At 45.0% G+C, this 27,175-nt stretch overlaps 1 protein-coding gene across 2 annotated transcripts in view; it reads right to left on the bottom strand.

Annotated features, from left to right (window-relative positions):
- Window positions 1–27,175, bottom strand: part of LOC124040163 (sorting nexin-29-like) — a 109,458-nt gene that overhangs the window by 36,055 nt on the left and 46,228 nt on the right. For both annotated transcript variants that reach the window (XM_046357075.1, XM_046357076.1), the window contains 2 exons: window positions 6,834–6,940; window positions 868–984 (listed from right to left, as the gene is read on the bottom strand). In XM_046357075.1, coding sequence (XP_046213031.1) covers window positions 868–984; window positions 6,834–6,940 — 224 coding nt within the window. The remainder of the gene's footprint in view (window positions 1–867; window positions 985–6,833; window positions 6,941–27,175) is intronic.

Genomic DNA, 27,175 nt, shown 5'->3' with positions numbered 1-27,175 from the left:
AGAGGAAGATGGAGCGAGAGAGAGAGAGAGAGCAAAAGAGAGAGCAAAATGTCACTGTTTATACAAAATGTCACTGCGTTACTATGTCAGCTACCTTTCATCCATTTCTACTTTACACAACCCTCTGTGTCTGAGCAGCAGGGTTGGGTAGATCCTGAGGGAGAGGGCGTCTTTCTGTGTGACCAGTGGAGCAGAGCACTGTGACATTACTGTACCATCACCACCACTCTCACATCAACGTCCTGTACACACTAAAAAAACAACAATTGGAACTCATAGTGTAGTGCGTGACACCATAGGGCCTCTTGTTGTTGTTAATCCCTGGATAGGAGGGAGCGGCACAGATGGACACTATTACCCAGCGTGGCTGTAAGGGATCCATTCCTATAATCTGTCTTCTCCTCAAATCCCCCCACAGCCCAGGGACACATGCAGGGGTAATTCTTTGTGTGTGTGTGTGGCGGGGGCTGTGTTTATGTGTGTGTGTGTGTGTGTGTTTCAACAGCCTTTTGTCTTTCATTTTCAATGTGTGGACTGTCTATTAATAGAACAAAATGGTCTGGTGTAGAGAGGATGAAGTAGGGCTCTCACACCCCAGAGACATGACCACAGGGCTGGGATAGAGGGGGCCACATCTCCTCTACTCCCCTCCTGCTCCAGCCCCAGGGACCAGAGAACCACACATACAGCTTGCCTGGTCAGCCAGCCAGTGTACGGCCAAAGCTGGGCCAGCAGATGATGGCTGGAGCTCTGGGATAAGAGGTAGCCTGGGGTAGTTGATTTGTTACCGAGTGGCCGGCAATCTCCCATGGATGTGTGTGTGGGTGTGTGTATGCAGGCAATGTGTCTGTGTAGAGGGTAACTCACTGGTCCTCTGAGATCAATGAGTTCCTGTTTCATTTGGTTGATGAGGTGGTCCTTGGCCATCAGAGAACGGTACAGACGCTCATTGAACTCTATCAGCTCGCCATGCATTTCAGCCACCTGGTATAAACACACACACACAAACACACACAGGGTTAGTTACAGTTTGGAACACACACATGATCCTTGCAGCTGTATATGAACTGAAACAACAGACTCCAAGAACAAGTCAACAATGATACACAGTGGAACCGTAAGATTGACAGTTTGGCCAATCAGCTAATCGGATGTGCACACACACACAGGGTGGTTGAGTCCAGGCTGCTCACGACATCAGCTGTCAGTGTCTATAACAGACCTGGACAGGGTGATAGGTTTCTGCCACCAGCATGTCACAAACAGAGACAGCCAGATAGCTGTGACATGCATTCATTTGTCTGGGGACATCAGGTGTCAGGGTAGATTGAGGACAGGGACGTCTGGGTATGACCGGTGAATGATGTCATTTTTGACATGTCTGTAGACGTCACTGACCCTAATACACAGAGTATACCACCTCAAACACACTGGGTTAAAATAAGACATCATAGAGTCTCATTTGAAAGTGAGACAGAATGTTTTAGCCTGGTCGTTGGTTTTTTGAAAACTACCAAGTAATTCACTTCAGTGCCAGGCTAGTTTAAGAATGGTTATTTTAAGAAAGCTCTTTGTCTGTTATTATGAGGGAGAGATATAATTATAGTAGTTAAAAAGCAAGGAATAATGAAGACAATTATTATCTTATAGCACAAAGTTGAAAAATAACCTCAACATGGCATCTGGGAGAGGTGAGGAAACAAAGTTTTCCTTTGTTATAGTTTTCCAGCTTGGCTATAATTATCTCATAGTTAGCTAACATTTAAACATTCACCGAGGTTTCTAGGTCACTATTAATAAATACAGTTGTTTTTAACTTTCCAGACTTCAGATGAATGAATTCAAACACAGTGACCTCAGGATCAGGTAGAGAGATTTGGACATTAAAATGCAGAACTTGACATCTTTGAAGGCAGCCCCATCAAAACACTCCTGCTTCCACTGCTTCTGCTTTGAAATGCACTCAACATTCACCTTCCCCATCTCAGGAGTTAACCTGCAGCTTCCTTGAAGTTGTCTAACTCTACAGAGACTGGGAGAGACAACGGGCGTGTTGAACGATGTGAACACACCCACCCACCCAGACACAGGTACGCACACACACGCACAGGTACAAACACACGAACACGGACATACAAACACAGACGCGTGTGCATGTGCACCCTCACACGTGCCCGCACGACTCAGCTGGCATTTGGAGTACCAACAGCACTAGCGAGGCCCAACAGTGCCGCATCACCTTTGACAGCCTCCCTGTGGGGAACTGAGGAGGGAGGGAGTGACGATAGACGGACCAAGGCGCAGCGTGTGTAGAGTTACACATCTTTATTAGGGTGAAAACGGCAAACAAAAACAATAAACCAACAACGAAAACGTGACACCAGTGGTGGTGGTGCCACACACACACACACAGACACACACACACAGACACAGACACACAGACACAGACACAGACACACACACAGACACAGACACACACACACACACACACACACACACACACACACACACACAGACAGACAGACAGACAGACAGACAGACAGACAGACAGACAGACAGACAGACACACACACACACACACACACACACACACACACACACACACACACACACACACACACACACACACACACACACACACACACACACACTGCCTCTAATAGGGAACCATACAACCCAGCCACATAGAAAATCAATGACTAGAACACCCCCCTAGTCACACTCTGACCTAAACACCATAGAGAACCGAGGGCTCTCTATGGTCAGGGCGTGACAGGAACACTAAACAGCACAACAGAAAGGTTCCTAGCTACCAAGTCGGAACAACAGAACTCACTGACGGAACATCGGATCATTCTGGAAAACTCAATCCATTCATCACCTCTATTTATTTGTGCCGTAACTTTCAAATAGGACATTAAAAAAAGAAATTAATTTGAAGCGTGAAGGAACCCAATTAATTCTCAGTGAGAGGGAGCTAATCAGTTTGTTATTCTGCGGCCGCGCCTGCTGATTTGCATATGTCATTTCAGTCAGTCACAGCCACTTGCGAACGAACGCTCCCAATTCAGTTAAACAGGCCAGGAGTGCACATGCGGTTTCAACCTCATTACTCACCATGCAGCGCTGGTCGGGAAGACAAGACCAAGTCACCACATTCATTCATTCAATGTTTAACTGTGTTTCAATTTAGAAAAGTTGTCCATTTTCTATTTCAGCTTTTCCATTAAAACTTTCTGAAAGAGCAAAGCATTTTATTGATAGCAAGTTAGTTTTGGTTTATGGTAAGTTATTCAGGACCTACAAACTAACTTAACAGTAAAATCAGTTGTCAGCCTCTATTTGTGGGCCATATGACAGTTCTATATGGCCCTGTTGTGTTGCAGGTGATCCTGGCAGTTCTCTCCCTCCATCCCCCTTTCTCCCATACCCTCCCTCCCTCTCTCTCTCTCTCTCTCTCCCTTCCTCCCCTCCCTCTCTCCCTTCCTCCCCTCCCTCCCTCCATCCCTCTCCCTTCATCCCTTCCCTCTCTCCCTTCCTCCCCTCCCCCCTCTCTCTCCCTTCCTCCCCTCCCTCCCCTCCTCCCTTCCTTCATCCCTTCCCTCCATCCCTCTCCTTCATCCCTTCCCTCTCTCCCTCCCTCCCTCCCTCCCTCCCTCCCTCTCTCTCTCTTCCTCCCCTCCCTCCCTCCCTCCATCCCTCTCTCTCCCTTCCTCCTCCTCTCTCTCTCTCTCTCTCTCTCTCTCTCTCTCTCTCTCTCTCTCTCTCTCTCTCTCTCTCTCTCTCTCCCTCCCTCCCTCCCTCTCTCTCCTCCCCTCCCTCCCTCCCTCCCTCCATCCCTCTCTCCCTTCCTCCCCTCCCTCTCTCTCTCCCTCTCTCCCTCCCTCCCTCCCTCCCTCTCTCTCTCTCTCTCTCTCTCTCTCTCCCTCCTCCCCTCCCTCCCTCCCTCCCTCCATCCCTCTCCTCCCTCCCTCCCTCCCTCCCTCCCTCCCTCCCTCCCTCCCTCCCTCCCTCCCTCCCTCCCTCCCTCTCTCTCTCTCTCTCTCTCCTTCCTCCCTCCCTCCCTCCCTCCATCTCTCTCTCTCTCTCTCCCTCCCTCCCGCCCTCCCTCCCTCCCTCCCTCCCTCTCTCTCTATCCGTTCCTCCCCTCCCTCTCTCTCTCTCCCTACCCTCCCTCCCTCCCTCCCTCTCTCACTTCCTCCACTCCCTCCCTCCCTCCCTCCATCCCTCTCTCTCTCCCCCTTCCTCCCCTCCCTCTCTTTCTCTCTCCCTAGGCTGACAGTAGTGTGAGGTGAGCAGCAGTTAGTGTGAGGCGAGCAGAGTTGCTGTGCTGAGCTGGGAACCTGTACAGAGAAGTCCCAGCCTAAGCAGAAACGGCCACCATAGCTGACCTGCTATCTAACACAAGTAATTGGATGTGAAACAAGTCAGAAGAGAGAGAACAGAGAGAAGTGGAAAGAGGAGACGACAGGCTTAGCTTTCCCTCAGAGCGGTAGCATGAGATAGGGGGATGAATGTGAAAGCAAGGGAGGAATGGAGGAAAGAGAGGGGGGAGATTGGTGTCAGTGTCTGGGTGCACACTGTCGTTCTCTCACTGACTCACTTTACCCAGCAGTCTCCACAAACAGGAAGTGACATGAGCAGGGAGACGGGTGGTGGGGAAGGAGGAGGGGCGGGTAGAGGACTAAGCTGTCCACTCAGATTGGCACGCATGCAAGGACACACACAGGCATGCGCACGCACATGCACATCCACACACAAATTGTCAATTTGTTGAGCATTATTTAGTCCATCCATCTCTTCCATTTTTAAGATCAATATAGGAATGGCTACAGTGGAACATGTTTCCAGGCGTAGGCTGCTATTATTGTGAGTCTTTTCTAAATTGAACAGAAACAAAGCCTGTTAGTAATTGCTGTGGTGTTTCTGCTGTTGGATAATTAATGAGAGAACAGATCAAAAGGAAGATCCAGAGATCCCACAGGAGTCCCCGACCCATATCTCACTGTTATATATACACACACACACACACACACACACACACACACACACACACACACACACACACACACACACACACACACACACACACACACACACACACACACACACACACACACACACACACACACACACACACACACACACACACACACACACACACACACACCTCACTGTAGAACACACACACGCACACGCACACACACACACCACACTGTAGAACACACACACGCACACACACCTCACTGTAGAACACACACACACACGCACACACACACACACACACACCTCACTGTAGAACACACACACCTCACTGTAGAACACACACACGCACACACACACACCTCACTGTAGAACACACACACGCACACACACACCTCACTGTAGAACACACACACGCACACGCACACACACACACACACAACCTCACTGTAGAACACACACACGCACACCTCACTTTAGAACACACACACACGCACGCACGCACACACACACGCACGCACGCACACACAAACACACACACACACACACACCTCACTGTAGAACACACACAGACCCTCAAACACCCAAATCTCATTGTAGAACCAACACCCTCAAACACATATCCATCTCTCCTCCACAAAAAGACTACTACATTCCATAATAGTATCTTACAATATTATACTATCTCATATCACACCTCTGAACTTGCTTATAAAGAACTGTGGTTATACATGTGGTTATTACATATTCCTAATGAAAGCAAATCTCCTATACGTTCAAACTATTTCACTGTGGCCACCAGTAAAAGCCATTGTCAATAGCAACAGCCAACAGTACTAGCCAAACTGCTGTAGTCTAAACATCTGCATGTTTCCGTGACTTCAGAGAGAACATAAACAGGCAAACCAGATAGTAACATAATGTGGAGGACAAAAGAAAAATGTACACTGTCTGCCAGTACATTGAAATAATGTTGTCACAGCGTTGAACTGAGATTTAAAGTGAAAACAGCAGTACCCGTCTCAGCATTTTTAGGAAAGCCCTATTGAGACTGACAGGCAAGCAAATGAACACATCATTAAGTAGTAAACACTATAAAAAAGACATAGATAAATGCACAAATAAGTGAAATGACAGTTTTCCCAAACACAAACAGAATTATTTCTTATTAAAGAAATGTAAAACACTTATGAATAATTGACTGCAACCTCACTGAAATAGAGGCGGGCGGTGTTCCCGGGGTTTGCTGATGTCATTGTCTCTCAGCACAGAGTGCCACACCGTTGGTTGGTCATTAGTTAACCAGCATGCCAAGAACTCCCAGAACCACCCACTCCCTGGCTCTGTCTCTGAGTGACTGCATCATCGACATGTGTAAAAACAGAGTTGGAACTGTGCATCAGCTGCCTACAATCTCCATGACTGTTTGAATACTTTAGAAATCCCTTCTTGAAGTGATCACAGTGATTTGACCAGGCTGGATTGGTGACAGCAATCCCATTCACTGATCTGTGATGACTGGGTAGATAGTTTTAAGTTGCATTAGTCATATGTACAGGATACACATGGTATACACCTTCCAACGAAATGCTTACTTGCAGGTTCCTTCTCGATAATGTAACAACGACAAATAACAAAAATGAGAAGACAAACATAAAGTAAATGGCTCAGTAGAATAGAATAAACATTTGAGCTCGAACTAGTTGCTGCCATATGCATAGAAATCCATGATCTCCCCATCAGCTCCATAAAAGGGAGTGAATGAGGGTATAAAGGAGAAAGCTACTTTCTGGAATGAGAGATGCCTAAGTACTGGTAAGCGTAAGACTGAGCCAGCCGGTAGTACCCACCTCTATGAGTTTGCGTTCATAGCTGGCAGCCAGCTCCTCAACATCATCCATAGACCTGCTCTGAGGGGCCGGAGTGGGATCATCACAGTTCCTCACCATGGGGAGAGCTAGAGAGAGAGAGAGAGGGGGAGAGAGAGAGAGAGAGAGAGAGAGAGAGAGAGAGAGAGAGAGAGAGAGAGAGAGAGAGAGAGAGAGAGAGAGAGAGAGAGAGAGAGAGGGAGAGAGAGGGGGAGAGAGAGAGAGTGGGGAGAGAGAAAGAGAGAGAGGGGAGAGGAGGAGAGAGAGAGGGGGAGAGAAAGAGGAGAGAGAGAGGTGGGGGAGAGAGAGGTGGGAGAGAGAGGAGAGAGAGAGAGGAGGGAGAGAGAGAGAAGAGAGTGAGAGAGGGGGGACAGAGACGAGAGAGGGATAGGGGGGAGAGACAGGAGAGAGGGAGAGGGGGAGAGAGAGAGGCAAACAATTACTTGGGGAATAATAATAATAATAATTTGATGGGTGTTTATATTTGTCATGTTTGTCACATGTACAATTGTGTATGATATGCATGTGTGAAATGGAAATGTGTTTTTTGCACAAATTCTAACGCCCTCTGAGACATCCCCGGAAAGAGGGGTCCCGGCCAGGGTCTGCCATTAACAACAGTGACCCAGGAGCAATTAGAATTAAGTGCCTTGCTCAAGGGCACATCAACTTTTTTTCAACGTCTCGGCTCAGGGATTCGAGCTAGCTACCTTCTGGTTCCTGGCTAAAGGCTCTAACCACTATGCTACCTGCCTCCCAACATAATGAGTAATATTAATAATAACAAGTGTTTGATATGCCTGGGGCAACAATAAACAAACACACACACACACGTATCACTGGATTATTATGCAGAGGAGTATTATCTTGTCGGTAGTTAAAGTAAAAACCAACAACTGTTTGATGGGACGTTTTTTTCGCTAATTGTCTGTTGGAGGCATGGGTCAGAGAGCAGAGCGGTTACTTCCTGGAAAGCTTTTAAAACAGCATCCTCTCTAAGGTACTAAACCCACTGTATGTACCAGGGGAAGTAAACAAGTAAACATTGTTGTTATGACAACCATTTTCTCTAATTACTGTCTTTTTGCACCGAGATTCACATTTAAAAAAAAGATTGTTTCTCAAAACTTCAGACTATTGTATCAAACTGACACACTGCTTGGCTCTCCCCACATACTCCTAAAACTGTGGTTCATCACTACTAAGTTCTAGCTGGCTAACGTCATCAATGCGGGCCTACAGCGGTTCCACGTCTGCTATAAACATGGTGTAATCTAGTTATAGGAGGGAGAACAACAGAAGTTCGACTAGAGGGACTTGGAGGAGCGGTGGCTCCTACAGGGAGAGATGGATCATTTCTCCCTTAACACCTTTATATATAAGGTCCCACATTAGGTTAACACACACACACACACACAATACACACACACAATACACACACACACACACACACACACACACACACACACACACACACACACACACACACACACACACACACACACACACACACACACACACACACACACACACACACACACACACACACACACACACACACACACACAATACACAATACACAAACAAACACCTCAGAAAATAAAGAATAATAACTCACTTAAAATAACAGATGTTGGTTTTGGTTGAATTTGAAGAGAAACTGTCCAAATCTCTCAGTCCTAACCGTGATAAAGGGCAGTGTGTGTCTGGTCTCGCAGGGGCAGATATTGATTTAGGAAGATGATTGCTGGTCCAGAGGCAAAAAGCACAGCCTGCTGCTGAGAGTCTGAGTGATACAGCCCTGATAAGAGGACGGCGAGGAGGACAAAGTCAATCAACCCTTTCAACACGCACACATACACATCTACCCAGTCTACACACATCTCCCCAGTCTACACACATCTCCCCAGTCTACACACATCTCCCCAGTCTACACACATCCCCAGTCTACACACATCTCCTCAGTCTACACACATCTCCCCAGTCTACACACATCTCCCCAGTCTACACACCTCTCCCCAGTCTACACACATCTCCCCAGTCTACACACACCTCCACAATCTACACACATCTCCCCAGTCTACACACACCTCCCCAGTCTACACACATCTCCCCAGTCTACACACCTCCCCAGTCTACACACATCTCCCCAGTCTACACACCTCCTCCCCAGTCTACACACATCTCCCCAGTCTACACACATCTCCCCAGTCTACACACCTCCCCAGTCTACACACATCTCCCCAGTCTACACACATCTCCCCAGTCTACACACACCTCCTCCCCAGTCTACACACACCTCCTCCCCAGTCTACACACACCTCCCCAGTCTACACACATCTCCCCAGTCTACACACCTCCTCCCCAGTCTACACACACCTCCTCCCCAGTCTACACACACCTCCTCCCCAGTCTACACACACCTCCCCAGTTTACACACATCTCCCCAGTCTACACACCTCCTCCCCAGTCTACACACACCTCCTCCCCAGTCTACACACACCTCCTCCCCAGTCTACACACAACTCCCCAGTCTACACACACCTCCTCTCCAGTCTACACACATCTCCTCCCCAGTCTACACACACCTCCCCAGTCTACACACACCTCCTCCCCAGTCTACACACACCTCCTCCCCAGTCTACACACACCTCCCCAGTCTACACACATCTCCCAAGTCTACACACACCTCCCCAGTCTACACACACCTCCCCAGTCTACACACACCTCCCCAGTCTACACACACCTCCTAAGTCTACACCAGTTTACACCAATGCAGGATGCGAAGACTAGTAGTACAAAGTTGGGCTAGAACAGCAATAAAGTTTCAAAATATCTTCCCCCCTACACACACATACACACACACACACACACATACACACACACAATCGTAGAGAAGATTTGCCACCCAGTCATCCAGAGAGAGTCAACAGGCGTGATAGGGTTATTATCACCCCAGCCAGCAGCACACAGCTCTCTGCCACAGCAATCCTAAGGCTTATCTTTCACTACCAATAGCCTGTATATCCCCTCACACACACACACACACACACACACACACACACACACACACACACACACACACACACACACACACACACACACACACACACACACACACACACACACACACACACACACACACACACACACACACACACACACACACACACACACACACAGACTGCCTTTGTCAGTAAAACTGCTGACAGTACATTCCCAAGTTACCTCAGCTCAGAGTTTCTCTTTCACTTGGATTTCTGTTCCCTGTCACAGCCATAGGGCCTTAATAATGAAACACCGAAGACATAGTGAATGGCTCAGTGTACGTGCGTGTGTACACTGGAAACACTTCTTTAGCCTTTTAGTTGTTTCAGCTCACTTTCCAAAGTCAACTTAACTGAAACATACTGAAATTGGTCATTGTTAAAAAAAGATTTGTTGAGTCAACATAAAAGTGTGTTATCCTGCTGCCTTGACATTTGAAATCAAGTCTAATCTGGATTCCGTGTTGAGTTAACTTAATCTAAAGTTACTTCACTTTAGTGAACTTCATACTTTTAGTCAAATCAATATGCTTCAACTAATGCTTTAAGTTGTGCTTACAAAGCATAGAAAGCTACACTGTACGCAATTGCTGTACATTTTATGATACTGATAAAATTATAATTTTATAGTAAATAAATAGTGTATTACTGTTTTGCTGTATATTTACAGTCAATCTCAATGCAATTGGATACTTTTTGGATCGTCCAGTAAATTCTCATCACGCCTCACTTGCAATTACAGTTATTCGTATAGGATTCTTCAGATGTGTTTATGGAACACACGGTTATTTTTTTTTACAGTAAATATAAAACTTACTGTATTTTTACAACTGAATTAGTTATTGCTGTAAAATGACATTATGCAACTATATTCTGAATACAGTATACTTGTTAATTAAGATATGTTCTGTATTTTAACAGCAACTCAGTAGCAAGTAAGCTATTTTAATTTTACAGGATAAGTACACTATATATACAAAAGGTATGTGGACACCCCTTCAAATTAGTGTATTTGGCTGTTTCAGCTACACCCGCTGCTGACAGGTGAATAAAATCGAGCACACAGCCTTTCCAACAAGTCAGTTCATAACATTTCTGCCCTGCTAGAGCTGCCACGGTCAACTGTAAGTGCTGTTATTGTGAAGTGGAAACGTCTAGGGGCAACAACGGCTCAGCCGTGAAGAGGAAAGCCACAAAAGCTGGAATCCCCAAGTGTGGAATCCCCAAGTGCTGAAGTGTGTAAAAATGGTCTGTTCTTGGTTGCAACACTCACTACCAAGTTCCAAACTACCTCTGGAAGCAACATCAGCAGAATAACTGTTTGTCGGGAGCTTCATGAAATGGGTTTCCATGGCTGAGCAGCCGCACACAAGCCTAAGATCACCATGAGCATATGCAAAACAAGCAGTGTAAAGCTCACCACCATTGGACTCGAGCAGTGAAACACGTTCTCTGGAGTGATGACACACACTTCACCATCTTGCAGTCCGACGGACGAATCTGGATTTGGCGGATGCCAGGAGAACGCTACCTGCCCTAATGCAAAGTGACAACTGTAAAGTTTGGTGAAGGAGGAATAATGGTCTGGGGCTGTTTTCCATACACAATAACCCATAATGACAAAGCTGGCGGCCCGGCCAAACCGAGAAATTGGGGGAGAAGGGCCTTGGGAGGTGACCAAGAACCCAATATTCACTCGGACAGAGCTCCAGAGTTCCTCTGTGGAGATGGAAGAACCTTCCAGAAGGACAACCATCTCTGCAGCACTCCACCAATCAGGCGGAGTGGCCAAACGGAAGCCACTTCTCAGTAAAAGGCACATGACAGCCTGCTTGGAGTTTGCCTAAAGGCACCTAAAGTCTCTCAGACAATGAGAAAAAATATTCTCTGGTCTGATGAAACTAAGACTGGATTCTTTGGCCTGAATGCCAAGCGTGAGGAAACCTGGGACCATTCCTACGGTGAAGCATGTTGGTGGCAGAATCATGATGTGGGGATGTTTTTCAGCGGCAGGGACTGGGAGACTTGTCAGGATCGAGGGAAAGATGAACGGAGAAAAGTACAGAGGGATCATTGATGAAAACCTACTCCAGAGCTCTTAGGACCTCAGACTGGGGCGAACGTACAACTTCCAACAGGACAACGACCCTAAGCACACAGCCAAGACAAAACAGGAGTGGCTTCGGAACAATTCTCTGAATGTCCTTGAGTGGCCCAGCCAGAGTCCGGACTTGAAACCGATTGAACATCTCTGGAGAGACCTGAAAATAGCTGTACAGCAACGCTCCCCATCCAATCTGACAGAGCTGGAGAGGCTCTACAGAGAAGGATGTGAGGAACTCCCCAAACACAGGTGTGTCATACCCAAGAAGTCTCGAGGCTGTAATCGCTTCCAAAGGTGCTTCAACAAAGTACTTAAAGGGTCTGAATAGTTATGTAAATGTGATATTTCAGTTTTACATTTGTAATACATTTGCACAATTAAAAAAATGTAAAAGTTTTTGCTTTGTCATTATGGGGTGTTGTGTGTAGACTTATGAGGTTATTATTATTTTGAATCCATTTAAAGAAAAAGGCTGTAACATGACATGTGGAAAAAGGCAAGGGGTCTGAATAATTTCCGAATGCACTGTACATATTTATAACCATGAACATACAGTATATCCACACAATCTCAAAAACTATGGTACAGTTAAGGTACATTGTTGTTGCCTGGGGTACAAAAATATAAAATGTATACAGATAGCCTATGATAATGGTACATTTCTACACAATATTTTTAATAAGGTACAATCGTCAATGCACTTTGAAATGTAGGTGGGGCTTTTGGGGCCGGGCTGCTCATTAACATATTTTGGGGTACAGTCTAAAACATGTTGTATTTGAGCCAACCGTTAGGAGAAGTTGAGGCTGTGAATTCAAATCCCAGGTAGGGCTGAGTACCAAATGTTCTCACAGCAGAGAATGACTTCTTTGTGAAGTGTTTTTACAAGTTATCATCACAAAGTTTCTATGTAATGACAGTAACTTACTGTCAGATAGTTGGCTGTAAAATGCACAGTAACCTCTTTCAAGTGCAACTCTTTGTCCCCAACTCTTACAAAGATTGCAGGACTGCAAGTGGACAAAAGAGGTGCTCAACCTTCATTAACACAACCATAAACCACTTAAACTGGTACAGTGCTCTCACTTACGGATGGCACAAGTACAACATCTGTTAAGTGTACCTAAACACTGCTATATTTATGTTGGTGTTGTCAGAGAATTGTAATCCTTGCCAATCAGTTTGTGGCCATCTCTGTCATTGTCACGGCCTGACCTGATCTTTGTTTTCTTTATTATTTTGGTTAGGTCAGGGTGTGACGAGGGTGGTTGCTTTAGTTTTTGTATTGTCTGTGTAGTTACCTGTCAGCACTCGTGTCTTATAGCTTCACATTCGTTTTGTTGTTTTGTTAGTTTGTTTAGTGTTCTTCGTGTAAATAAAGAAGAGTGTATTCTTATCACGCTGCGCCTTGGTCTCCTCGTTATGACGAACGTGACAGAAGAACCCACCAAACAAGGACCAAGCAGCGTGAAAAGGAGGAACAGCGCTTAATGGGGAGATGGACCTGGGAGGAGATATTAGATGGAGCAGGAGCCTGGACACAGCCGGGGGAGTATCGCCGTCCTAAGGAGGAGTTAGAGGCAGCGAAAGCGGAACGGCGATACAACGAGGATAAATACAGGAGAATAGAGGAACAGCGAAGATATGAAGGTACACGGCTAGCACGGAAGCCCGAGAGGCAGCCCCAATATTTTTGGGGGGGCGGAGGCACACAAGGAGATTGGCTGAGTCAGGCAGGAGACCTGAGCCAACTCCTCGTGCTTACCGTGGGGAGCGTGTAACTGGTCAGGCACCGTGTTATGCAGAGATGCGCACAGTGTCTCCAGTGCGCTATTCTAGCCCGGTGCGCTCTATTCCAGCTCCTCGCATTTGCCGGGCTAGAATGGGCATCCAGCCAGGAGGTATTGAGCCAGCTCTATGTTCTAGATCTCCAATGCGTCTCCACGGTCCAGTGTATCCTGTGCCTCCTACCCGCACTCGCCCTGAGGTGTGTGTCCTCAGCCCGGTACCACAAGTTCCGGCACCACGCACCAGGCCTACAGTGCGCCTCGGCAGTCCAGAGCGTCCGGCAACAATACCCAGTCCAGAGCGTAAGGCGACAGTACCCAGTCCAGAGCGTAAGGTAACAGTTCACAGACCGGAACCTTCAGCGACGGGCCACAGTCCGGAACCGCCAAAGACGGGCCACAGTCCGGAACCTCCAATGACGGGCCACAGTCCGGAACCTCCAACGACGGCCACAGTCCAGGGTCTCCAGCGACGGTCCCCAGAACATCCGCCGATGATCCACGCAGCGAGGGTCCCCAGCCCGGGGCCTACGGTGAGGATCCGCAGTCCAGAGCCTCCGACGATGATCCACGGGTCAGTGATACAAGAGCGGACTCAGTGTAAGGAAGGGGGGCGGCGTCCAGAACCAGAGCCGCCACCGAGGTTAGATGCCCACCCAGACCCTCCCATATAGGTTTAGGTTTGCGCACCTTTGGGGGGGGGGTACTGTCACGCCCTGACCTTAGTTATCTTTGTTTTCTTTATTATTTTGGTTAGGTCAGGGTGTGACGAGGGTGGTTGGTTTAGTTTTTGTATTGTCTGTGTAGTTACCTGTCAGCACTCGTGTCTTATAGCTTGACATTCGTTTTGTTGTTTTGTTAGTTTGTTTAGTGTTCTTCGTGTAAATAAAGAAGAGTGTATTCTTATCACGCTGCGCCTTGGTCTCCTCGTTATGACGAACGTGACAGTCATGGCCACAGACCTGATGATGTGGAAGGAAATACAGGTCTCTGGCATCCAAGAGGTTGTGAGTTCAAATTGTAGATGAGTCCCAAGAAACCAGACTATAGCAGCAAACGTCTTAAATACAGCTGTAAAAAATGATAGTAACTTGTTGTATATTTACCGTATTTTCACTCCAACCAGTAGCCGGTAGCGTACCGTAAAAGAACAATTTTAACAGTGAAATTCACTTAACAAGTCACCAAATCCACATGTGTCAGTTCAACTAGGTTGAAGTAACTTTAGAGGAAGTTTTAAAAACTCCCAATTGGACCTTAAAGCAGCGTGTGCACATGCACAGATGTTACAGACTCTCTGAAGTTGGGAAGGCAGCTCGTCTGTGAGAACTGACTTAACTGAGCAGAAATATTGAGCAGCTGCCTGTCTGCAATGGTGTGTCTGCGAGGCCATGTGTGAGTGTGTGTGAGACAAGTGTTATGGTCCTGAGAGACATTTGTTCTTAAATAGTGAGAGAATTTCAACAGAGACATTTGTTCTTAAATAGTGAGAGAATTTCAACAGAGACATTTGTTCTTAAATAGTGAGAGAATGGAAAGAACAGAAGGAGCAGGACTTCCATCATACAAACAGAACCCCTAATAGGGAGGAGAGTTCCAAACTAAACAGGAACTCACAGCTGTGTGTGTGTGTGTGTGTGTGTGTGTGTGTGTGTGTGTGTGTGTGTGTGTGTGTGTGTGTGTGTGTGTGTGTGTGTGTGTGTGTGTGTGTGTGTGTGTGTGTGTGTGTGTGTGTGTGTGTGTGTGTGTGTGTGTGTGTGTGTGTGTGTGTGTGTGTGTGTGTGTGCGTGTGTGTGTGTGTGAGAGTTACGTCCGTCCGTGACTGCGTACGTCCATGTGTGTCTGTCCGTCCGTAGGTGTGTGTGTTACGTACGTACATGAGTGTTTGTGTGGCGTGCCCGTGTGTATGTAAGGCTTCCCAGGAAAGGCTCTTTAGCTGTGATTCCTCCTGCTCAGCTGTAAGCGTTAAACAGGGGAGGCCGTCTAAATCATGTAGAAATAATATTCGCATCCAGTCTTTTTCACAACAAGCCCTTTTTTATGTGCAATGAAGTGGAGACCAACATGTAGGTAACAGCCATCAGAAATAGCTTTTCTCTTGAAAAGGTTTCACTTTCACAGTGGGTGTACTGAAGCATGGTCAAATGTATTACTACAGTCTTCAGCGGCAATTTATACGTCTTCTAAGAATCACTCAATAAGACTATTGAGGGGCCGATACAGGTTCCTGAAGGTTTAGTGCAGAAAGACAAGGACAAACCTACACACACACACATATAGAAACATAAAATAGAAGCAAGTACACATGACATACTTTGCAGATCCACAAGGGAGAAGGCAGGAGAGGTTAATTAAAATGTGGTAATCAAAGCAATCTCCTTTCATAGTCCCATCACACACTGTCTGCTGCTTCCTGTATCTCTCCTCCAGACAACAGGGTGTGTGTTTGTTTTATCGGTCCATCGGAGTGAGACTGTGTCTGCACTGATGGCCCCAAATTACAGGAACAGGCGAATCCGATCCACAGGCGTGAAATCGCATACCAAACACTTCACACCGCACACACACACCTCACCAACTAAAACAGGACAAAAAGTCCACCTAGACTTTTTCCTTCTCTGTTAAAACAACAACCCGTGGAAAAGAGCATTTAACATGATCTGATGAGAGCAATCGAAGTGTTTGGATGTGGCTGACCAGCGCATACTGATAAGTAATGTCAGTTGGTAGACATGTAACAGTTTAACTTCCGTCCCCTCGCCCCGGGCTCATACCAGGGACCCTCTGCACACATCAACAACAGTCACCCACGAAGCATACTTACCCATCCCGCCACAAAAACCGCAGCCCTCTCAGAGCAAGGGGAACAACTACTTCAGGTCTCAGAGCGAGTGACATCACCCGATTGAAACGCTATTAGCGCGCACCACCGCTAACTAGCTAGTCATTTCCCATTGGTTACACACAGGCAGCACACACACCTCTAGGTGACACTGGATTTCTAATTGTTCAGTTAAAATAAGAGTCCAAATCATAGCTAAGCGTCACCCGGACTATTTACATTGACCCCCCTTTGTTTTTACACTGCTGCTACTCGCTGTTTATTATCTATGCATAGTCACTTTACAAATGACCAGGAATAACCTGTACCAGCGCATATTGACTCGGTACCGGTACCCCCTGTATATAGCCTCGTTATTGTCATTGTCATTTTCTAGTGTTTTTTATTTTATTTTTTACTTTAGTTTATTTAGTCAATATTTTCTTAACTCTTTTTATTGAACTGCATTGTTGGTTAAGGGATTGTAAGTCAGCATTTCACAGTAAGGTCTACACCTGCTGTATTCTGCGCATGTGACAAATACAATTTGATTTGAAGCACACACGAATGCACACGCACAACAATTGCTTACTATAAAAACTAACCCTAACCTCCCAAGGGCTCCCGAGTGGCACAGTGGTCTAAGGCACTGCATCTCAGTGCAAGAGGTGTCACTATGGTACCTGGTTCAAATCCAGGCTGTATCACATCTGGCAGTGATTGGGAGTCCCAGCAGGGCGTAGCACAATTGGCCCAGCCGAAGTAGGCCAAGATTGTGAATTTGTTTTTAACTGACTTGCCTGGTTAAATAAAAATTATCCTCTAAGCCTAGAATAGCCTTTTTACAAGTGGGGATCTGCAAAATGTTCTAATTTCTCTGAATTTTAGTTGGTTTACTATTCTTGTGAGGGCTTTTGGTACTCACAAGTACCGTAAAACGTGTACACACACACACAAACACACAGTACTTGTTAATTCATTCAACCCAGCCATGTCAAATACCCCTGTCAAAATACAAACTTTCCCAGCCAATCTCCCACAATTTTCAAAGCAATTTCCAAAGCCCAAAGGGAAATGTTGGCATTATTAGTTTGTTTTCATCCTGGGAGGACATCTCACAACCAATCACTCCCCAGGTAAAGAGGAGCACACCGATTTATTTTTCTGTGTGTACGTGCAGCGCTTACATGTTGTGGTGTTGGGGGAAAATGTAAAGTGCCTTTCAATAAATTAGTGCTGAGTGTTAATGAGGGGGGAGAGAGAGAGAGACGTCGCCTGGCGGGGTTGTCTGGGTGTTGAAACTGTGATAAAAGCGGCTTACGTGTATTTTTGTTGAGCAAAAATGTTCGTGGAAGGTACTCAGCAGCGACCCCCTCGCGCAATCTACTTCATTCAGATATGTTGTGTTTCCCTGTAGGCCTTTTTAGCAGGAAAACTGTGCAGCCAACTATTTGAGTTTTTATTAAAAAATGTGAAACAACGTTGTGTCTGTTTAATGCTTTTCCTTAAATCACGTCTAGCTGTCCTTTATATGGCCTAAAATAAACATGTTCATATGGGCAGAATATTACCTAAACTGCAGGCTTTATTTATTCCTCACTGCCACTGTTGTTATTATGTATATAGTGCTATTTATCAAGTTTTTTATCATTATTTTATTTCACTTCGTCCTGCATGTTGGAGCTTTAAACCTAAGATTGCAGGGTACAGTGACAATCACACCTGCAACCCTGTACATGTGACTATTAAACACTCGTAATCTGAATTGATCCTCTCTGTGAGTGGATCAAATATCCTGGCGTATGAAGGCTACACCTACAGACGTGAACGACAGATGGCAAATAAGTCTTTCTGGAAGAGCACCGAATATGAGATCGCCGAGGTCGTAAAACGCCGAGGTCGCATAACGCCGAGGTCGCATAACGCCGAGGTCGCATAACGCCGAGGTCGTGTAACGGATGTGAAACGGCTAGCTATTTAGCGGTGGTGCGCGCTAAACAGCGTTTTTAATCGGTGACGTCACTTGCTCTGAGACCTTGAAGTAGTGGTTCCCCTTGCTCTGCAATGGCGGTCGCATAACGCTCGGCGTAGTTTATGTAGTTTAACTTTTTTTCGTTCATCTTTCCCTCGATCCTGACTAGTCTCCCAGTCCCTGCCTCTGAAAAACATCCCCACAGCACGATGCTGCCACCATGCTTCACCTTAGGTCTCCTCCAGACGGGATGCTTGGCATTCAGGCCAAAACGTTAGATTCATCAGACCAGAGAATCTTGTTTCGCATGGTCTAAGAGTCCTTTAGGTGCCTTTTGGCAAACTCCAAGTGGGCTGTCATGTGCCTTTTACTGAGGAGTGGCTTCCGTCTGGCCACTCTACCATAAAGGCCTGATTGGTGGAGTGCTGCAGGGAGGATTGTCCTTATGGAAGTTTCTCCCATTGGTCACCTCCCAGACCAAGGCCCTTCTCCCCAGATTGCTCAGTTTGGCAGGGCGGCCAGCTTAGGATGAGTCTTGCTGGTTCCAAACTTCTTCCATTTAAGAATGATAGAGGCCACTGTGTTCTTGGGGCCCTTTAATGCTGCATACATTTTTTGGTACCCATCCCCAGATCTGTGCCTCGTCACAATCCTGTCTTGGAGCTCTACGGACAATTACTTTGACCTCATGGCTTGGTTTTTACTCTGACATGCATTTCAAATCATGTTCCATCAATTGAATTTAACACAGTTGGACTCCAATTAAGTTGTAGAAACATCTCAAGGATGATCAGTGGAAACAGGATGCACCTGAGCTCCATTTCGAGTCTCATAGCAAAGGGTCTGAATACTTATATAAATAAGTTATCTGTTTTTTATTCATAATACATTTGCAAAACTGTCTAACAACCTGTTTTCACGTTGTCATGGAGTATTGTGTGTAGATTGATGAGGAAAATGTATTATTTAATCCATTTTAGAATAAGGCTGTAACATAACAAAATGTGGAAAAAGTCAAGGGGTCTGAATACTTTCCGAATGTACTGTATAGTCATACATGATTTAATGAAAAGCAGTAAACATACAAAGTTTTTCACATTCTTTAATAATAGACTCAATCACACAATAGGCTACAGCTCGCTTCACGGCTTCCCCGGTGCTTCACGGCTTCCCCGGCGCTTACAGCTTCCACGAGTAGCTCAACGTATTGTAGTGCGGGCGAAAGAATAGCAGAGGAAAGAGTTCACTTCTGCTGTAGTGTTTGCGGTAAAATATTAATGTGTTGCGGTGGTGCTTCAGATAAAGAGACAGTAATAATGTCCAGCCGGGCCATTTATCATGACGGCTGTCATGGGTGTGAAGCTCCACCATCTAGCAATGCTCTACACTCTGTCTGGCAGCTGGCCCTATCCTTCATCTATCTCAGCCTTAGGGAAACTGATTAGGAGTTTTGCGACTAGGGGTAAATGTACTATAAGGGGAATGGGATAAATAGTGTTTCCTACATAACTACCCAGTGCATAACGTAGAGGCCATTTACTTGTGTGAATAGATCACTTTACACACTGACGGACTGGCTACCAGTCCAAAAAGAGGATGTGAGAAGTAGCTGACCCACTTGGTTTAATTCAGATAGAGAAATTATGAGCACGGTCAATGCAACCGCCACACTTTCTCTAAAAGTGGTGCTTCACTACTGCAAGTGCCTACGTGGGGAAATTAGGTACCATCGCTATGTCACACAATCCTGGCAGTGGTAAATTGGATATTATAGGTATCCGAAGTACCAATGTCTCTGTAGTAAAATGGTTCCCAGTTATAGAGAACATAGTGTGTATTTTATTCAGAGCCGCTGCAGTACTGAAACTGCTCAGCAGTTTTCTGCATTATCAACTCATTTTCTCAGGTACAGATGAGAAACCTCAAACCAATCTGAGAATTAAGGAGTTGTAAAATGATTCATGTCTTGAGAAAACGGAGAAATCTATGATTGTAGCTCCTATGAAAAACCAGTGAAAAGCAATTGAATTTGGTTTTATAAGTCTAAGCTAGAGTATGCATATTCTATTTGGAGGCGTATCTGAAATAGAGTTTGGATTCATTGAGTTGTACATTTGAGGATATATGAATATATTTAGTTACATAGCGATGTGGAGGCTGCTATTTAAAACCCTTATTGTGCCTGTGTGAATAATTACATATGCATTTGAAGTAAATACCTGACACAATAATGATCTAAATTCTTCACTTGTTTACCTCACTGGGACTGAGAGAGATGTTAGATGTGCTTCTATGTTTTGCGCTTACGTGTGTTTACATGTGTGTTTTGTCAATGTGTGTTGATACCATTCCAGTGTGTGTGTGTGTGCATGTGTGCTTGCATGTGTGAATGTGACTGTGTTTGTACTGTTTTAGAGAATAAAGAAAACCTCATTATTTTCAAGATCAAAGCAATTATTTAAAAAACTTTGAAACAAAAATGTCTTTATTGGAAAACATCAGGGCTCATGCTGCTGCAACCTATTAAAGAGGAGTTACACGCTGACCAGACCGATCATGCTGACCAGACCGATCACGCTGACCAGACCGATCACGCTGACCAGACCGATCACGCTGACCAGACCGATCACGCTGACCAGACCGATCACTGAACCAACTATATTAATTTGGGGACAGGTCAAAAAGCATTAAACATTTATGGTAATATAGCTAGATAACTTGCTGTTGCTAGCTAATTTGTCCTGGGATATAAACATTGGGTTGTTTTTTTACTTGAAATGCAGAAGGTTCTCTACTCTGACAATTAATCCACAGATAAAAGGGTAACCCGAATTTGTTTCTAGTAATCTCTCCTCCTTCAACTTTAAGGTGCATTACCACCACCTACTGGACTGGAGTATGGACCTCAGTTCATCACCCACGTGGGTATATGCTCCTAAAAACCAATGAGGAGATGGGAGAGGTGGGACTTTCAGCACGTTAAGCATCAGAAACAGAACCAAGTTCTATTTTAGCACCTGGCTACTCAGATACTCGTTGACGCGTGCGAGCAGTGTGGGTGCAATGATTGAATAACATGTAAACTCAGCAAAAAAGAAACTTCCTCTCACTGTTAACCGCGTTTATTTTAAGCAAACTTAACGTGTAAAGATTTGTATGAACATAACAAGATTCAACAACAGACATAAACTGAACAAGTTCCACAGACATGTAACTAACAGAAATTGAATAATGTGTCCCTGAACAAAGGGGGGGGGGTTAAAATCAAACGTAGCTGCATTAAGTACTGCAGTGCATCTCCTCCTCATGGACTGCACCACTTTTGCCAGTTCTTGCTGTGAGATGTTACCCCACTTTTCCACCAAGGCACCTGCAAGTTCTCGGACATTTCTGGGGGGAATGGCCCTAGCCCTTACCCTCCGATCCAACAGGTCCCAGATGTATTTAATGGGATTGAAATCCGGGCTCTTCGCTGGCCATGGCAGAACACTGACATTCCTGTCTTGCAGGAAATCATGCACAGAACGAGCAGTATGCCTGGTGGCATTGTCATGCTGGAGGTTCATGTCAGGATGAGCCTGCAGGAAGGGTACCACATGAGGGAGGAGAATGTCTTCCCTGTAACACACAGCGTTGAGATTGCAGGCAATGACAACAAGCTCAGTCCGATGATGCTGTGACACACCGCCCCAGACCATGACGTACCCTCCACCTCCAAATTGATCCTGCTGCAGAGTACAGGCCTTGGTGTAACGTTCATTCCTTCGACGATGAACGCGAATCCGACCATCACCCCTGGTGAGACAAAACCGCGACTCGTCAGTGAAGAGCACTTTTTGCCAGTCCTGTCTGATCCAGCGATGGTGGGTTTGTGCCCATAGGCGACATTGTTGCCGGTGATGTCTGGTGAGGACCTGCCTCACAACAGGCCTACAAGCCCTCAGTCCAGCTTCTCTCAGCCTATTGCAGACAGTCTGAGCACTGATGGAGGAATTGTGTGTTCTTGGTTAACTCAGGCAGTTGTTGTTGCCATCCTGTACCTGTCCCGCAGGTGTGATGTTAGGATGTACCGATCCTGTGCAGGTGTTGTTACGTGTGTTCTGCCACTGCGAGGACGATCAGCTGTCCGTCCTGTCTCCCTGTAGCGCTGTCTTAGGCGTTTCACAGTACGGACATTGCAATTTATTGCCCTGGCCACATCTGCAGTCCTCATGCCTCCTTGCAGTGTGCCTAAGGCACGTTCACGCAGATGAGCAGGGACCCTGGGCATCTTTCCTTTGGTGTTTTTCAGAGTCAGTAGAAAAGCCTCTTTAGTGTCCTAAGTTTTAATAACTGTGACCTTAATTGCCTACCATCTGTAAGCTGTTAGTGTCTTAACGACCGTTCCACAGGTGCATGTTCATTAATTGTTTATGGTTCATTGAACAAGCAAGTGTTTAAACCCTTTACGATGATCTGTGAAGTTATTTGGATTTTTATCAATTATCTTTGAAAGGCAAGGTCCTGAAAAAGGGACGTTTCTTTTCTTGCTGAGTTTATGTGTACATTTATTTTAAAACGCTCGCAACGCAAGCAGTGTGTTCAGCATGTTAATCTCTCTCTCTCTCGATTTAGCATGGATCCCCAGATCCTCAAAAAGTTTTACAGCTGCACCATCAAGAGCATCCTGACCAGTTTTATCACCGCCTGGTATGGCAACTGCTCAGCTTCCGACCGTAAGGCGCTACAGAGGGTAGTCCGTACAGCCCAGTACCTATATACTAGGCGGTGTCAGAGAAAGGTCCAAAAAATTGTCAAAGACTCCAGCCACCCAAGTCATAGACTGTTCACTCTGCTACCGCACGGCAAGCGGTACCGGAGCAGTCTAGGTCTAGGTCAAAAAGGCTCCTTAACAGTTTCTACCCTCAAGCCATAAGACTGCTGAACAATTAATCAAATGGCCACCCAGACTATTTACATTGACACCCCCCCTCTGTTTTTACACTGCTGCTACTCACTGTTTATTATCTATGCATAGTCACTTTACCCCTAACTACATGTACATATTACCTCAACTAACCTGTACCCCTGCACATTGATTCGGTACCAGTAACCCCTGTATATAGCCTCGGCATTGTTATTTTAGCAAAAAATGTACTTTTTTTAATTTAGTAAATATTTTCTTAACTCTATTTCTTGAACTGCATTGTTGGTTAAGTACTTGTAAGTAAGCATTTCACTGTAAGGTCTACTACACCTGTTGTATTTGGCGCATGTGACAAATAAAATTGGATTTGATTCATTGTAAAAATGTGGAATACAAGTGGTCAGTTGCCAGCCCTACATACGGAAACAAAGAACATTAGGATATCCTAATGCATCTTGGAAATATAGACCTGTTAACAAAGATACAATAGGCGGAAATATCAACTATGAATATGTATGATGAATGTAAGTTTTACTTTTTGGTATCTGATTATTATTAGATAACTTTACAAGTCAAATCTGCTCTCATTCATTGCTGTATGTTCCTGCCTGACAAAAATGCATACAGTTACACATAAGAGTTGGAACCGGATGAGGGAACAGAAACGAAAACTGGAGAAAATGTAATGTAATTATTTTAGGGACCGAACCGGAAACGAAAGTGATCAATACTGTTCTGGAATATAACCATTATTTTAAAAGTGTTGGATCCGGTTAATAACATTCTTTGACGTTCCAGCATTTTTTTCCAGTCCCACAACAATCGCGGCAAAGCGCCTATGCAAAGCCCTCAGAAACATATTCCAGCGTTTGCCTGCCATCTGGAAATCTTTGCCAGAGGGTGTGTGTGTGTGTGTGTAGGCTACCTGCCCCTCCCCTTTGAAGCATAGGTTACTGGAGCATACCGATGACGTTACAACAATGATTCAGAAATTAGGGAGAAACTAAAAAAGAATTAAAAGAATGGGTCAACTTTTTCAATGCTAGTTAAGGATACTATAGTTGTCACGTTTCACATTGGATTTATTAACCACAAAAAGGTAAGACGTGTTTTTATTTATAGTGCTGCTCTGCACACACAAGCTACCTAACGTTTGCTCTGGTCCAACATTAAACCACCCCAGAATTTCAAAGACATTAAAAGTTCCCCCATAGAAACCACTCCTCTGTAGGTATAACTCTGTGGGCCTAACTCAGATAATGCATGTCATAGCAAGATGCTCAGCACTTCAAGCCAAGCTTCCTCCATCCTTACTCGCTCTCTCCTCACCCGCAACATTTCAGTTGCATCTCACGCCCTACAACGTGACTGGCAGCAGTGTGTGTTTATCTTTCATTATGACTAAACCAGGCTGTTACGGGAAAATACTATTTGCTCTTAACGACTTTCATATGAAGATGAAATCACTTATCCGCTCCATTGCAAGCTGCTCTATGGGTGAAGTAATTTAATATCCAGATGCATACACAGTGGACGGATAGGGGCACATTTTAATACAATGTATAGATGCGACAAACCTTGATCAGATAGTGATTGGATTATATTAAATCAGATCACAATACTCACATGTAAACACAAGGTGTATACGAGGCTATGGTGACATTATGGCGTATAGGGAGGATGCAACCACATATGATGACTAGCTCATAAGACCGGTGCTTACCACATTGAACCAACACACCTCCAATGTCAATGTCATCCTGATTCTCCCAGAACTGTCCTCAATAGGCCCACTCCACCATCAGTTCCACCTCTGGCAGTTAATAAATACAGACACACCATGGAACTGGACTGCCACATGTCAGGAGGCCATTCAACAACTAAAATGCCATCTGGAAAGTGCTGGTGTGCATTTCCCTCATATGTACCTATTTTGCTACCACCCATGAGCGCTCATGCTGGAAACCATGTGTTTGATGTATTTGATATCATCACACTGATTCCGTTCCAGCCATTACCACGAGCCCGTTCTCCCCAATTAAGCTGCCACCAACCTCCTGATAGTGGTCTTTGTGCACCACCACCACTCATAACCAACAATTCATAGTCGTAGTCTACGACCTACACTGTAAGTCACCTCTAGGTAACCTGAGGTCACCCTCACAGGTTCTGTCACTTTCCTCATCTCCTGCTGGGCCTGACCCAGACCGGAATCAAAGATAACTACCCACTTCCAAAGGAATATAAAGGAAGATGTAGGATATGTGACCTGCAGGATTTTTTGCTACATTCAACATAAAACACACAGATCACACATGTCAATTAGGTTTTGTAAAGATCTAAAGGAAGGCCTGTTTGTATCAGCCCTTTCACATACTCTCCTTCACAACCAGAAAACCAACCATGCCACGACTGGAGTATCCAATATATTGTGCCTTCCTGTATTATACTTGTGCAAAAATAATTATTTTTTAAATATTCTATTCTACTGAGCCATTTACTTTATGTTTGTCTTCTTATCTTTTTTATTTCTTATTGATGTTGCATTTCGAGATGGAACCTGCAAGTAAGCATTTAGTTGGAAAGTGTATACCATGTGTATCCTGTACATATGACTAAAAATGTGAAACTTCCCCAGCATCATTCTGGCTGCAATAACATTCCAGTGAGTAAATGGGTCTCATTGGAATGCCAGCTGCATCTGCTGAGTGCCTGCACCAAACTGAGATAGAAATGGAAACTGACCACTACATAGCCCTGAATACCCTGCCAGTCATTCATGAAGGATACTGCCCTTGTCGCTGCAGCTTGTCCAGAATGACTAGTCTGAAAAAATGACTAATCTACAAAATGTATATTTACTTGTAATTTGACATCCATCAAATGGTATTATGGTGGACATTTTGGATTTGAAGCAAAAATCCAGGGTAGCCTCAAAGAGTGGCCCCCTGACTAAATTGTAAGAGAACGGGCTAAAGATACAAAATCCTTCAAGGAACGTTGGACCCCAAAACATTTTATTTCGATGTCTGAACCCACTTGTTTTCCTTAGAGCCAATTACAATAGCCACAACGTCAATGTGTAACTGTATGCATTTTTGTCAGACAGGACCATACAGCACTGAATGAGAGTAAATTTGAGTTGGAAAGTTGTCTATTAATCAGCTACCAAAAAGTAAAGCTTACATTCTTCAAAAATATTCATAGTTGATATTTCCGCCTATTGTATCTCTGCATTTACAGGTCTATATTTCCAAGATGCATTAAGATATCCTAATGATGTGTGTTTGTGTATGTAGGGCATACAATTGACTAATTGTATTCTACATTTTAGCCATATCAGAGCTTGCAATATTGTGTTACCTGAGTTTGTGGTCCATTGCCCCTCCAGCCAGGAATTACTCTGCACTTTAGAGTTTAGAGGTGTGTCATATTATCTATCAATTTAAGCACTTTTGCAGTGAAATATTTTTACACAACCATCCATTTCATAAATGGGAGACATATGTGAAAAAACATGATTGTGTTTTGTTCTACCTCTGGTAGGAGTATCAACAAAAAAAATGGTCAGAGTGACAAGTTACAATGTATATTTGTAGCTAACAGAGTGAGAAGTGGCATGAATGAGTCACGAATGCACAGCAACTGCTTGCTCCTCATCGTCTCCCTACAGTGCAGTGGCGTGCA

The sequence above is a fragment of the Oncorhynchus gorbuscha genome, linkage group LG07, assembly GCF_021184085.1.
Source record: "Oncorhynchus gorbuscha isolate QuinsamMale2020 ecotype Even-year linkage group LG07, OgorEven_v1.0, whole genome shotgun sequence".
NCBI classification, from domain to species: Eukaryota; Metazoa; Chordata; class Actinopteri; order Salmoniformes; family Salmonidae; genus Oncorhynchus; species Oncorhynchus gorbuscha.
Note: the sequence above shows the minus strand (reverse complement) of the source record. Positions and strands in the feature narration are given on the sequence as shown.